Genomic DNA, 15229 nt, shown 5'->3' with positions numbered 1-15229 from the left:
ACACACAGAGTAATTTATGCTGCATGTGTCGACACATAAAGTAGGATGAGTCGACACAAGAAAGTAGAAACTTTTTCCTTTTAAAGCATTAGTACATGTGCTGACACGAAACACGTATGTGTCGACACATGCAAGTCATTTTTGTGCAAAGAGTGATTTTTCATGCATTGTACCAAATGACAACCATTTCAAACTTATTCTAGATGCTTTCTAAGATTGCCAATGACTTCTAATGCTATAGTGCGCACATATACTCAGAGACACCGTTCAATGTGTCATAACCCAAATTTGCCCCACCTTTTATATGTTTTGTAGTGCTATTCAATAAATAAGATGACATAGTTAGCAAAGTAGCATGTGTAAGGAAGAATAAGTGAGAGGTCCTGAGTTCAAATTCCACTTCCCTCACTTTTTGCATTCCATTTTATTTTTAGCTTTCTTTTTATTTTCTATTATTTCCATTATTACTAAAAATCACAAAAAAATGCATTTTTTATTATTATTTTATTAATTTTCGTTTTCTTTTATTTACCATTTTAAACTTTTTTATTAAAATCATCATTTTATGCATCAAATAGTCAAAATAAAAACATAAATTTTTTTTGAATGATTCTACTTCCATTTTGAATTATTTCATTTTTAGGGGAGTATTTTTTATTTTTAGAATAAAATCGATAAATTTGTTAAATATGTCAAGAGTCACAATCAAATCACGTTTGATTTAAAATTTTAATTATTTGAATTATTTCTTAATTTATGCTATTTTTATTAACCTAATGTTTTAATATAAATAGATCCCAATTTCAAACACTCAGAATTACAATTTCTTAAACTTCTTTCAGTTTAATTTGCTTTTGGTATTTTCTTTAGTTTTACCATACAGAAATGCTAAAATGACAGCTATTATTGATATCTACACCGTATGTATATACGGTACAATCCACTTTTCCCCTTATTTTATTATTATCCCATGTATTAAAATTTGAGTCAATTTCAAAAGACTGCTTCAAGCTACGGTGTCACAGCTATGGTGTTAAAAATAGTGTAAGCATAAATCTCTCTTTACCATATGGTAAACATTTATAATTTTAAAAATAATATTACATAGTATATTCACCAACTAACCATCCACTCTCGCTCAATCACACCACAAAAGTTTACACGTACACACTATAGATTTCATAGCACTAACATTTTACTAACTTTTTCTCTAAAAAACACACATTTTTTTGGTCAACCAATTGTGTTGAGTGCACATATGTACATACATTTGATCATTTTCCAGTTTTCTCTTATAAGATAATCTCTTCTAATAAAGAAATTTATGCTTTGAACAACAAGGTCAATTTAAAGATGATATAATTTTTACTCCATAAATATACTGCTTAAATGGCGTAAGAATAAACAAAATTTTGCACATACACATCTAAACAGCAACCACTCATCTGCAAAAAATGAAAGCAGAAGAAGAAAATAGAATTGAACCACTGTAGATCGCGTCCACAATCAACGACAACAACAACAACTTTGATGTCACGCCGTGATCGGTCACGACCCCTCCGTCGCGTAACACTATGTGAACCAAAGCCCTTCAAGCTTCCTGGAAAAAGGCCCTCTGATCCCGGCTCCGAGCATCACCACGCGGATTCACCAGCTCTGCCATCCACCTAAACCTTCTGCCGTGGATCCGCCTTTTATCACCCATTGTAAGAAAATTCTTCCCTTGATTTTCCGTGCTTTGATGTTGATATTAAGTGTGGTGGTTATTGAATTTTCCATGAATGTTTTTTTATGGAGAAAAGAAAGAGAATGGCGATCGTGAACAAAACTGTGCTTTTCTGGTTCGTTCCAATTAATATTGCTGAATTCTTATTTACAGAACACAAAAAGTTGGGTAGAGCTACCTATAGTGTAAAATGATTTGGAAATAATAAAAAGTATATTATTTATATTTAATTAAATAAGACAAAATTAAATGATGCAATGTGATTGGTAGAATGTACACTACCCAACTTTTTATGATGGATAGAGAAGTCGTATATGCTTTTAATTTATTTTCTTTAGAGAAAATGGTGGCCATGTGGCACACTGTGAATGGTGGATTGGAAAAGGTTTGAAAAGTCAAAGTAACTAATTTTTTTTCTTAAATCGTGAAAGATGAAATATATCTAGAAGTGTGAATAGGTCGGCCCAACTAACAGGGGCCTACGGCCTAACCTACACAGGTCAGGTCAGATCAGACTTTTTCTTAAGTAGAAAAAAGTCTAGATTTTTGTATAACCCTATTTAGATAAATAGGCTAGGACACAAGCAATATTAGGCTATTTCTTAAGTAGAAAAATGTATAGATTTTTTATAAGCCTATTTAGATAAATAGGCTAGGCCACAGGCAATACTAGGCTTTTTTTTTAAGTAGAGAAAGGTCTAGAATTTTTTATAAGTCTATTTGGATAAATAGCCACAGGCAATACCGGACTTTTTCTTTAGTAGAAAAAGGAGGTCTAGGCTTTTCTTATAAGCATATTTAGATAAATAGGCTAGGTCACATACCATACAAAAAATCTTATAAGCCTATCAAGCCGGTCTATCTTAATAAATATAAATAAATTTATTTTTTTAAAATACAAAGTGATACTTAATTATCTTGAAAAACTTATGAAAATAAGTTGAAAGAAATCCTAAGAATAATGTTATAAGGTATTTTTATAAGTTTTCTCAAACAAATTATCTCACAAAATTTATGTTACTAGGTAAGCTCAGATAAGTTAATGACAACAAACATTTAGTTTCATTGTACTTTTGATTCTCTAATTTATTTATACATTAGTTGAATTGTTTATTTACATATGTTCATTTGGTATAGGCTTTTTAAGTAGGCTAATAGGTCAATCAGATATTTGTAAAGGCCAAACTCAGGCAACAAAAAGCTTTTGATAGGCTACATTCCAAATTTAAGCTTTGAATTTTTTAGAAGTACAGACTCAGACTTAGAAAAGCTTAGCTCGGCCCTGCCTATTCTCGCCCCTGGACGGATTTCATGCTAATTTTTCTACTTTTTTGTTATATTCCTTTGTTTATTATTATTAATATTACTATTATTATTGTTATAATTATTACTATTACTAATTATTATTTTTTAAAATTATTTAAAATCTTAAAAAAAAAAAAAGGGTGTCACACGTGAGACAAATAGAAATTCTTTGGTTAAGTTTTTTTTTTAAATTTATTAACTAATTATATTAGTGTTAATATTTGTTTGCTATTTAGATTTAATTAAGTTGATTTTAGATGCTAATTTTATTTTGTATTAGGTTATTTAGTTATTTTATTTATTTCTTAATTTATTATTAGAAAATATATAAAAATGTCAAATATCAAAAATACAAAAAATATTAATTTCATTTTATTTTATTACTTTTAATCACTTAATTTAGTTTATTAGGATATTTATTTCTTTTGTTTATTAAAAATATGAAGAAAAAATATAATAATCAAACTTGTACATATTTATCCTGACTAAGTCAAAATTTCGTGCCACCGTAAATAAATTATTAATTTTTGTAATAAAATTAATTCCAACGTTTTTTCGCGAATAATAGGATTAGTGCGTCCTCGAGTAGTTAATATGTTGGCTTAACGCCTTACTTGTTGGTTAGTCAATTCAAAATATTTAAAATTCACAAACACATCAAACTAAGTTTTCGCTCCGTGCGGCAATTATCTTCCTTCGCTAACCAATTCATTCTCGCCATGTGCGACTAATTCAAACTCAAACACTTTTTCACATTACTAAAAAACACCAACCAAAAATCTTCGAACTACGTAGGCACGCGACACGTTGTTTCTCATTGCACTATGAGAATACGTAGGCACGGGATTGAAACCAAGGCGAGTCAACTTATAATATTTTCCCTTTTTACCCTTCTGTGTAATTAACTCATTTTTCTTTGTAAATAAATAAGTAAATAACTAAAATCATAATAAGTGATAAATAAGCAAACACACCTAGTAACCTTAGGATTAGAGAAGGTTCCCCTTGAGTACAAGGGAGGTAAGGGGTGCCTAACACCTTCCCATTGCCTATCGACTCCTGAACTCTTAACTCGGTCGCGTAGGCCGCCTTATCCATACCATTACAATTTTCCTGTTATCTTCCCGTCCTTAGGATAAATAAATAATAGTGGCGACTTCATTGAAATTTTTTGTCAACCGCGACACAATGTACAGAAAATCTAAATCAATTATAGTTTTAACATCATTCAAAACATCTAAAAAAGGAAAATGTATTCACAAGAAGCTTATATCCATCGTTATCACCGATCCTCACTCCATTTCTAATTCCACAACTGAACAATTTTTAAAATGATTTTAAAAAACAGAGAGAGAAAGAAGGAGGAAGATGTAACAATGATTTAAAGTGAGAGGATATATTAATGAAAACATTTAATTATAATTATTTTGACTTTAGTCAATATCATTTTATTGATGTATTGGGTTTTTATCATGGAGTTTTTTTTATTTATTTTAATTTTTATAACATATTTTTTATGTTTATTAATGTTAATGTAAAAAAAATTGGACTTTTCAAGATTTGGGGCCCTGTGTTGTAGAGTCTGCATCTCCTGCACAGGGTCGGGCCAGACTATAGGTCTATAACTTACATGAGTATTTTTTTAATGGGTTGAATATGTTAACTATAATAATTTATAATTATTCCAACTTGTGACTAATTATATAAAGAGCAACATCTTGCCTTACATACGCGTATGTTTGTCTAATTAAAAAAATTTTTTACGAGAAAACAAGTTCTAATTAACGAGGCAAAGGCCTAATAGAACTATAGGGAGAAGGATTACAATTCAACTTTGGGATGCCGCCCAACCAAGTACTAGGACCTAACCTTTTACCAAGGGCAACCATGAAATGGGCATCCCCATTCAAGGTTCTATTCACAAACACAACAGAAGCGTAAATAAAATAGTCCAAAAGCATTCTACAATCTATCACTATGTTATCCAAAGATCCTGAGAATTGGATTTTGTTGATACAGTCCACAACAAAAAGAGCATCAGAATATAGAATTACTTTATCCAAGGAAAGATCATTCACCACTTGAAGTCCCCATTTGATTGCTAAAAAAATGACCTCGCTGTTCTTGTTCCTAAAAACACCCCCAAAAGAAAATACATCATCATCATAGCACCTAGCATCTGAAGGATAGAAAAACACTTAGAAAGGGGGGGTTTGAATAAGTGTGACTTTAAAAACTCTTAAGATAAAAACAAATAACACAGTTATTTTTATCCTGGTTCGTTGTTAACGAAAATACTCCAGTCCACCCCCTTAGAGTGATTTACCTCAACTGAGGATTTAATCCACTAATCAATCTTGATTACAATGGTTGTCCACTTAGATACCTTTTAAGTCTTCAAGAGTATACTGATCACAACTTGATCACTCTAGGAATACACCACTTAGAAACTTCTAAGTCTTCTAGAGTCTACTGATCACAACTTGATCACTCTAGGGACCTTTTACAAATCAATGTAAAATAAATGTTTACAAGAGTATTCAAATGCTTCTTAGAAAGCTATAATCACAACTGTGATATTTCTCTTAAGTTCTAAGCTTAAATCTCACTAAGATATTACAAGTGAAGTGAGGTTGAAGATGAAGTTTGAGAGATTTTGAAATTGATAGCGTTTCTGTATTTTTGTGCAAGTGTTGTGTATTCAGCTTCTCATCAGAACTTTTATTTCTAGGCGTTTGAGAAGATGACCGTTGTGAGCATTTAATGCGTTTCGTGTTCCGTACAGCTGAGCATTTAATGTTTCACTCTTTTGTCAACTACCTCGAGCCTTGCTTTTGCTGCTTCTACTGACTTTGCCTTTTGTAGCTTCTAACGTTCCTTTTGTCAGTCAGCGTAGCCTGTCATCTTGTACTTTCTTCTGATCTGATGTTTGTAGATACAACGTTTGAATAATCAGATTCAAACAGCTTGGTGCAGAGCATCTTCTTGTCTTCTGACTTTGAAGTGCTTGAGCGTGATACCAAGAGAACTTCAGTGCTTCTGCTTCTGATCTCATGTTCTTCTGATGCTTCATAGACCATGTTCTGATACTGCTTGACCATCTTCTGATGTCTTGCGAGAGCATGTTCTGATGTTGCATTCTTGAACCTTCTGAGTCAGTGCTTCTGGCGCTGAATTGTGCGTACTCCTTATATAATTCCTGAAATGAAAAATGTAAAGGATTAGAGTACCACATTGTCTTATACAAAATTCATATACATTGTTATCATCAAAACAAGAATATTGATTAGAACAAATCTTGTTCTAACAATCTCCTCCTTTTTGATAATGACAAAAACATATATAATTGATATGATTTTGCAATCAAAATATCAGATGACCAAAGACAATTACACAGATATAGCATAAGCATATAATCAGAGTGTGTGAATATGTCTCCCCCTGGGATTAACAATCTCCCCCTGAAATAAATACTAGAAAAATTTATAAATAAAATACTTCCCTGAGTATTTTCTATTTCGGTAGAGACGTTCACTTTGCTTAGAACTTCAGAACATTTAGAGCTTCTGCTTCTTGCTTCCATAGGACAGCTTCAGAGCTTTGAATTTATTCTTGATTCATAGCATGCTTGATTGTATCAGAAGATTCTTGAATGTATCAGAGTATCATCAGAGCATCTTTACATCCTGAAATGTTTCAAAACAAACTAGACGAAAGTAATCAGAGCATTAATGGATCAGAACATTCTTTTAAGAAAGAACATGTATCAGAGCAAACTTTGATAGATTCTTAACAAGAATATGTATTAGAGCATATGGGAGAAGAAAATGTATCAGAGCATATTCTGCCACGAGAATATCAGAACATTCTTCTTGCTTCTGATCTTGAAGCTTCACAGCACTAAGCTTGCTTCAACTTTCCAAGACATGCTTCTTTATAGAATTGCATTTCCCCATGTATTTGCTTCTCATGTTGAGCTTTTTCAGAATATCTTCAATCATGCAAAAAAATCTCAAAGACATAGAACATGCAAATAATGTTAGGAATGTTGAGACTTAATCCCAACAACTAATATGATAAACCAAATCAATTATCATGTTTCTCCCCCTTCAGATGATAAAACAACATAAAGTGAAGAAGATAATATTTCATTGATTCAACAAAATATCAGAAGGTACAAAAAAGATAGAAGCAGATGCAAGAAATAGATGCAAGAAACAAGAAAACAACTAAGACCAAGACACATTACGACTAGCCTGGCTTAGAAACTATCTTGGCCAGAAGGTTTTGAATCTCAGCAGTGCTTTAGGTTTGTGTCTTCATAAACGATTGAAACTCATTGTGAGTATCCTCATGCTTATCCAGACGAGAAGCAAGATCAGCTTGATTCTGTTGAAGAGCCTTCATAGTATTCACCAAAACAGAAGGTTCAGTAGAAGAAGCGTTAAAGCTATTGTCTAGAAGAGGAGTAGGATTCTCAACAGCAACATCAATCATGAGAACATCATCTTGATTTTCCTGAACAGGAAGTTTCTCAGCAGGATGATTCTCAGCAACTTGATTCTCAGCATCAGCTTCAGCATAAACAGGAGCAGGGAGTGCAGCTTCTGAATTCTCAAGAGCCTTAAAAATGTCAACCAAATTCTTTTGAGGTGTAGGAGCAGAAGGTTCTAAAGGGTATTCAACTTCTGGATATACCATATCTGGTGCCTTAGTAGAGGGATTCTCCATTAACCAGTTGAATATCGACTGAAAGTCTCCAGTCAGAACACTATAATGGGGCTTCCACACAACCATAGCAAGTGGATGCACTTCCTCGAGCTCATCAACAAACTTCTTCTCCTCAAGGGATATCCAGTTTCTGATGGGATGATAGTACTTACCATCATCTAAATCCAAAAAGTAACTAGAAGATTCAGGTGCAGCAGCCAAGCATCTCTTCTGGATGTTCAGAATATCATTCTGAATGTCCTTCTCAAAGATTCTCCACAGTGCTCTAGTAGCAGCATGATCCAAATTGGAGTCATAAGCAGCTGTCAGGGTATCCAACCCTATTTTTGCCTTATCCATTAACATGTAATAACAAACACCAATCGATAGTTCAGGAGGATTGAAAGTGAAATGATAGTCAGGGTACAGAAGACAGTAAGGTTTAGATTCTCTAGATAGCAAAGCATGAGTGATGGAAGAGGTTAATGAAGATGAAGAATCTATGGTGGAGGTGGATGAAATAAAATTTTCAGAAGGAGTTTGGGGGATAGCATTTAGTGGTTGAGGGTTCATAATAGGTGTAGAAGGGAGTGGTTGATTTCTGTTTAAGGTTGAAGAAGAGGATGGAGTTATAGAAGGAGGAGGATTTTTCTGAGGGGGGGGGGGGGGCAGAAGAATCTGCAAGAAAAGCTTTATGAATGCGCTTTGCAAGGTATTCATCAGATTGTACATTGAGAGAATCTATGGGGTTCTTCTGCTTCTTTGCTGGCTTAGCATCAAGTCCTGCTTCTGTGGCCTTTCTCTTCAGTTTCTTTTCTTTCTTTCTTAACTCATCTGGAGATGGAAGAGTTCTTCCTCGAATCCACGCAGGATCAACAGAAGTTTGAGCTTTAACACATTACTTCAGATAGCATTTGACAGATTTGTCTAGCTCCTCTTTGAATAAGTGAGAGAAACTCATAACAGGAGTTCTTCTTGTCAGAATATCTGGAAACAACTTTGGAGGAGTAATCACTTCTTTAATCAACTGCATCCTTTTTAGAGAATGAGCATTCAGAATGACTCCTTGGATACCAGTCAAGTTCTTAGAAGAACCAGTTGTTCTCAGAACTTCTATCAACCAACTCTCAATCAGAATATCTGAAATCATCCTTCCAAGAGGGATAATATTCCTTTTGAAGTTGGGATTCTTCTGACGTTCTTCATCTCTTGATTCTTCAATGTTAGTCTTCAGATGTTGAAAAAGAATATATGGTAAATTAACTCTCATTCCTTTTTCAATGCAGAATATTATGTACTTCTGATCCTGATTGACATAGGTAGCAGCGCTTGACTGTTTCCTATGATAGAGAGATCCCATAATGATCTCAGCTCATACCCTGTGGGAAGGCTTTAAGGCAGTGTTGAATGGAGATGAAATACCAGAAGATAACAACTCTCGATCAACTTTCTCCCAATCAGTTCTTCAATGAAGAGCACCAGTGATTCCATCCAAACCGTCAAGACCATACAGCTTCCTTATCAGTTTCTCAGTTACAACAACTTCATGCCCTAGCACGAAAGAGATGATAGCAGTTGGAGTAACCGTAGCATGTGTCCAGAAATCCTTAACCAATAAAGGATAAACTGGTCCAATCAACCTCTCAAAGTAGTTTGACCATTCTTGTACCAGCATGGCAGTTTTGGTTTTGAAATCATGTTCCATAAGATTTTCAAAATCCACCATGGTTTCGCAGAGAACCTCCAGTTTGGTAAAAGGAATCGAACAAGACTTCAAAGGAGTAAAAGCAGATCTCTTTTGTTGCACTTGATGTTGCGATGATACCTTGCGTTGAACATTTGAAGATGAAGCCATGGATTCACATTGAGATTCGTTTTTAGTAACTAGGGTTTATGCAAGAACAAGAGAGAGATGAACACACAATGACAACGAACAAAGAGAGAGAATGTAAAGAGATGAAATGTGATGGGAATGAGTTTATATAGGCACGGATTTGAAATGAAATGTAATATGTTTTTGAATGAACAGGATTACAGAAAAACAAGGAATCAAATGCATTTAATGTATAGTGACGTTTGGGTAAAAACGTGATATTTGAAATGATTTGCACAGTTACCTAGGGCGGCGTCTCATCAACTGCACGCATGCTTGTCCAAATAGAGTGAACATGTGTTTAACTTCTGGAATAGCTGGTGACATCTGTTTTGCTTTAAAAGAGATTCTGAATCAACTTAGACATATGAAACGTTAGTAATAACAGAATCAGAATATCTAACTGATCAACATCTGAACTTCTTATAAGAAAATAAAATAGATCATTTCAAATCTAATCCATATATCAGAACTTCTCATCCTTTCATTCTGGGCATAAATCCATACTGATATTCTTCAGAATGAACTTAAACCTATCTTCAGCAAGGGGTTTTGTAAAGATATCAGCCCATCGATGGTCTGTATCAACGAAGTTTAAAGAGAGAACACCCTTGTGAACATATTCCCTAATGAAATGATGTTTAATCTCAATATGTTTAGATTTGGAATGTAAGATTGGATTCTTAGATAAACAAATAGCAGAAGAATTATCACAGAAGATGGGAATGTTACTCTCATATATCTGATAATCTTCTAGCTGACTCTTCATCCAGAGCATCTGTGTACTACATCCAGCAGCAGCAACATATTCTGCTTCTGTTGTAGAGAGGGCAATTGTAGCCTTTGTATATCCCTTATCAAGCACTCTTAATCCAACAGTTAGAGTTTGAAATCTTGAGAACATTGTTTCAATGTTTTCATCATCCTCCATCTTGAAGGCTTCATACTTCTGGATTAATGCAAGAGCTTTAGTCTCCTTGACTTAGGCATTTCCTTCGTGATTCATCTTCAAGGATTCAAAGATGTCATGGGCAGTTTCTCTGTTTGATATCTTCTCATATTCAGCATGAGAAATAGCATTTAGCAGAATAGTCCTAAACTTGTGATGATTTTTGAATTGTTTCTTTTGATCATCACTCATTTCTTGTCTTGACATCTTTACTCCTCTAGCATTTACAGGATGTCTATAACCATCCGCACGAAGATCCCATAAGTCACCATCTAGACCAAGAAAGTAACTTTCCAATCTATCTTTCCAGTATTCAAAGTTTTCACCATCAAACACTGGTGGTCTAGTGTAGCCATTATTTCCATTGTTTTGTTCAACAACAACAGAACCAGATGTAGATGTATCTTTTTTAGCACCCATAAAGACTTAGTGTTTTTCTCTTCCTAAATCTTTTTCTAACACGGTTAAGCGCTCGCACCTAGAACCGGCGCTCTGATGCCAATTGAAAGATAGAAAAACACTTAGAAAGGGGGGGTTTGAATAAGTGTGACTTTAAAAACTCTTAAGATAAAAACAAATAACACAGTTATTTTTATCCTGGTTCATTGTTAACGAAACTACTCCAGTCCACCCCCTTAGAGTGATTTACCTCAACTGAGGATTTAATCCACTAATCAATCTTGATTACAATGGTTTTCCACTTAGATACCTTCTAAGTCTTCTAGAGTATACTGATCACAACTTGATCACTCTGGGAATACACCACTTAGAAATTTCTAAGTCTTCTAGAGTCTACTGATCACAACTTGATCACTCTAGGAACCTTTTACAAATCAATGTAAAATAAATGTTTACAAGAGTATTCAAATGCTTATTAGAAAGCTATAATCACAATTGTGATATTTCTCTTAAGTTCGAAGCTTAAATCTCACTAAGATATTACAAGTGAAGTGAGGTTGAAGATGAAGTTTGAGAGCTTTTGAAATTGACAGCGTTTCTGTATTTTTGCGCAAGAGTTGTGTATTCACCTTCTCATCAGAACTTCTATTTATAGTCGTTTGAGAAGATGACCGTTGGGAGCATTTAATGCGTTGCGTGTTCCGTACAGCTCTGCATTTAATGTTTCACTCTTTTGTCAACTACCTCGAGCCTTGCTTTTGCTGCTTTTACTGACTTTGCCTTTTGTAGCTTCTAACGTTCCTTTTGTCAGTCAGCGTAGCCTGTCATCTTGTACTTGCTTCTGATATGATGTTTGTAGATACAACGTTTGAATAATCAGAGTCAAACAGCTTGGTGCAGAGCATCTTCTCGTCTTCTGACTTTGAAGTGCTTGAGCGTGATATCAAGAGAACTTCAGTGCTTCTGCTTCTGATCTCATGTTCTTCTGATGCTTCATAGACCATGTTCTGATACTGCTTGACCATCTTCTGATGTCTTGCGAGAGCATGTTCTGATGTTGCATTCTTGAACCTTTTGAGTTAGTGCTTCTGGCGCTGAATTGTGCGTACTCCTTATATAATTATTGAAATGAAAAATGTAAAGGATTAGAGTACCACATTGTCTTATACAAAATTCATATACATTTTTATTATCAAAACAAGAATATTGATCAGAACAAATCTTTTTCTAACAGCATCAACATTAATAACAACATGGTCCCTTTGGTTAGAGAGGTCAGAATGCAAATTCAAACTCTGGATCTTTGCCTTCGGGGAAGAGGAAACAAAATTGAAATCCAATAGAGCTTCAAGAGCCTCAGCTACAATCTCAGATGGTGAACAGACAGATTGTTTGAACATTAACTTGTTTCGAGCCTCCCAAATCTTCCACCTTGTGTAGTAGCTTAATTGGACACCAAATGAATCAGTGGCTTGTAAGAAAAACTCAATCAAACCATGAACATCTACAGCTAGAGGAATATGACATCCAAGAGCAGTGGAGAACCAAACTTATTTTGCAAAGTGGCAATGAAGTAGGAGATGCTCTATGGATTCAAAGTTGTTTTAACAGAATAGACAACATGTATCAAAACTCATACCTTTCTTTTGAAGATTCAACTTTATAGGAAGGATACTTTTTGCCACCGTCCACAAGACTTCTTTAACTCTATTTTAGATAGGGGCGTTCCAAAGCTTCTTCCACAAGTTATCAAATAAAACCACCGAAGGACCATGTCTAAAACTTGCTCTCTCAATACTCAAGCATCTATAGGAGGATCTAATCGAATAATCTCCATTCCTCCAATGGTGCCAAATAATTTTATCATCCAATTATCTTACAAATAAAGGAATCCTGATGACATTGACAATTTCATCGTGGTCAAAAAAATTCATCACAAAATCCCTTTTCCAGCAAAATAAATCATGATCAACAAGGGCACTAACCTTTGCATCTGTATCGATTATGCAAACTGGACTTTTTATATAAAGAGAGTTTGAACCCGATATCCACTTGTCCTTCCAAATGCTGACCTTTTCCCCATTCCCAATTCTGCATCTATAACCTTTCTTTACTACCTCACCAGCATTCAGGATACTTCTCCAAGTGTAGCTTGGCAAATAACCTGATTTTGCATCAAGAATCGAGCTTCTAGGATAATAATGACTCTTGAAGACCCTTCCAACGAAAGACTGTTCATCCACCAGTAACCTCCAATAATGCTTTCCTAGAAGGCTAACATTGAAGTCATTGGAACTTCTTAACTTCATTCAACCCCCACTCTTGGAAATTTCCAGCCTATCCCATTTCATCAAATGAACTTTATTTCTCCTTTTTTAGCTCCCCACCTGAATTTTTCTAGAATAGATTCAATTTCATTATAATAACTCTCTGACAGTTTAGAGCAACTCATGATGTATGTGGGAATAGCTTGAGCAACTGCTTTGATCAGTACCTCTCTTCCAGCTCTCCAGAGAAAGCTTTCATTGCACCCTTTAACCTTCTTCCAAACTCTCTCAATCACGAAGGAAAAAACCTCTTTGTTGGACCTGGAGAAGACAATAAGAAAATCAAGATATCTGGAATGAGACACCACCGTTTTAACTCTCATCCAATTCGGGATATTTCTTTCACCTTATTGCATAAATTTCGACTAAAGGTAGCCTCATATGTGTCCAGGTTAATCACTTGTCTCGAAGCCTTTCGGTACCTGTCAAGAGTTGTTAACAAACAATCAGCCTCCATGGAATTTGCTCTCGTAAATAACAGGCAATCATCCGCAAAGTAAATGTGAGAAAGCTCAGGAGCATTTCTTCTAACTTTTATCCCATGGATGTTGCCTTCCTTCATCTCGTTCCTCAAAAAACTTGAAAGAATCTTATCACAAATAATTAATAAGTATGGTGATGGATGATCTTTTTAACAGAGTCCTCTTTCAAGGATGATACAACTACTATGTTGGCCATTGATCAAGATTTGGTATGAAGCCGTTGACATGCAATTCCCAATCAACTTCACCATCGAATCTGGAAACCCCATAGCTTGAAGCGTCTCATTCAAAAAACTCCACCCAATCCTTTCGTGTGCCTTCGACATATCTGAAGGTAAAGAAAAACACAATAAAGAGGGTTTGAATTGGGTTTTCAAAACATTTCCCTTTTAGAAAAATATTTGTTTAAGATAAACATTAGCACATGCAATAAAGAGAAAGATGACACATTCACTTATCCAGATTCCCCTTAGAAAAAGTTAGTCTTGTCCACCCGCCAAGGTGATTTTGCCTTAGAAAAGGACTTAATCCAGTAATCATAGAAATGATTAAAATTGCACGAGCCAACTGCTGGTGACTAACAACCAAACATTGATGAATCTTGTTAGTGATCCCTTAAGAATCCTTACCCAACTGGTCCCTTAAGAGATAAAAAGATTGAAGGATAGAAAAACACTTAGAAAGGGGGGGTTTCAATAAGTGTATACTAAAAACTTGAACGATAAAAACAATTTGCACAGTTATTTTTATCCTGGTTCGTTGTTAACTAAACTACTCCAGTCCACCCCCACGGAGTGATTTACCTCACCTGAGGATTTAATCCACTAATCGCAACAGATTACAATGGTTTTCCACTTAGCCCACGACTAAGTCTTCTAGAGTATCCTGATCACAACCTGATCACTCTAGGAACAAATGCTTAGACACAAGCTAAGACTTTCTTAGAGTATCCTGACCACCATGTGATCACTCTAATTACAACTGCTTAGACATAAGCTAAGACTTCCTAGAGTATCCTGATCAACACTTGACCACTCTAGTTACTTACAAATTAATGTAATCAATTCTAAGAGTATTACAATTGCTTCTGAAAAACTATAATCACAACAGTGATATTTCTCTTAACGTTTAAGCTTAATCTCACTAATATATTACAACAGCAATGTAGTGAGCTTTGATGAAGATGAAGTTTCTGAGCTTTGAGTTGAACAGCGTTTCAGCAAGTTTTTCAGAATAAGTTTGTTCAGAATTGGTAACCTTGTTTCTCATCAGAACTTCATATTTATAGGCACTTGAGAAGATGACCGTTGGGAGCATTTAATGCTTTGCGTATTCCGTACAGCATTGCATTTAATGTTTCACGCTTTTGTCAACTACCTCGAGCCTTGTTCACGCTGTGTCTACTGACGTTGCCTTTAATAGCTTCCAACGTTCCTTTTGTTAGTCAGCGTAGCCTGC

The 15229-nt window shown here is 34.8% G+C and overlaps 1 protein-coding gene across 1 annotated transcript; it reads right to left on the bottom strand.

The window, feature by feature from the left end:
* Positions 1-12833: 12833 nt before the first annotated feature.
* LOC131597557 (uncharacterized) lies at positions 12834-13851 on the bottom strand. The gene is made up of 3 exons (XM_058870247.1): positions 13712-13851; positions 13350-13550; positions 12834-13236 (listed from the first exon to the last, which is right to left on the bottom strand). Exons 1-3 carry the CDS (start codon positions 13849-13851, stop codon positions 12834-12836), a joined length of 744 nt encoding a protein of 247 aa, XP_058726230.1.
* Positions 13852-15229: the final 1378 nt, after the last annotated feature.

This window comes from Vicia villosa, linkage group LG4, assembly GCF_029867415.1.
Source record: "Vicia villosa cultivar HV-30 ecotype Madison, WI linkage group LG4, Vvil1.0, whole genome shotgun sequence".
NCBI lineage: Eukaryota > Viridiplantae > Streptophyta > Magnoliopsida > Fabales > Fabaceae > Vicia > Vicia villosa.
Note: the sequence above shows the minus strand (reverse complement) of the source record. Positions and strands in the feature narration are given on the sequence as shown.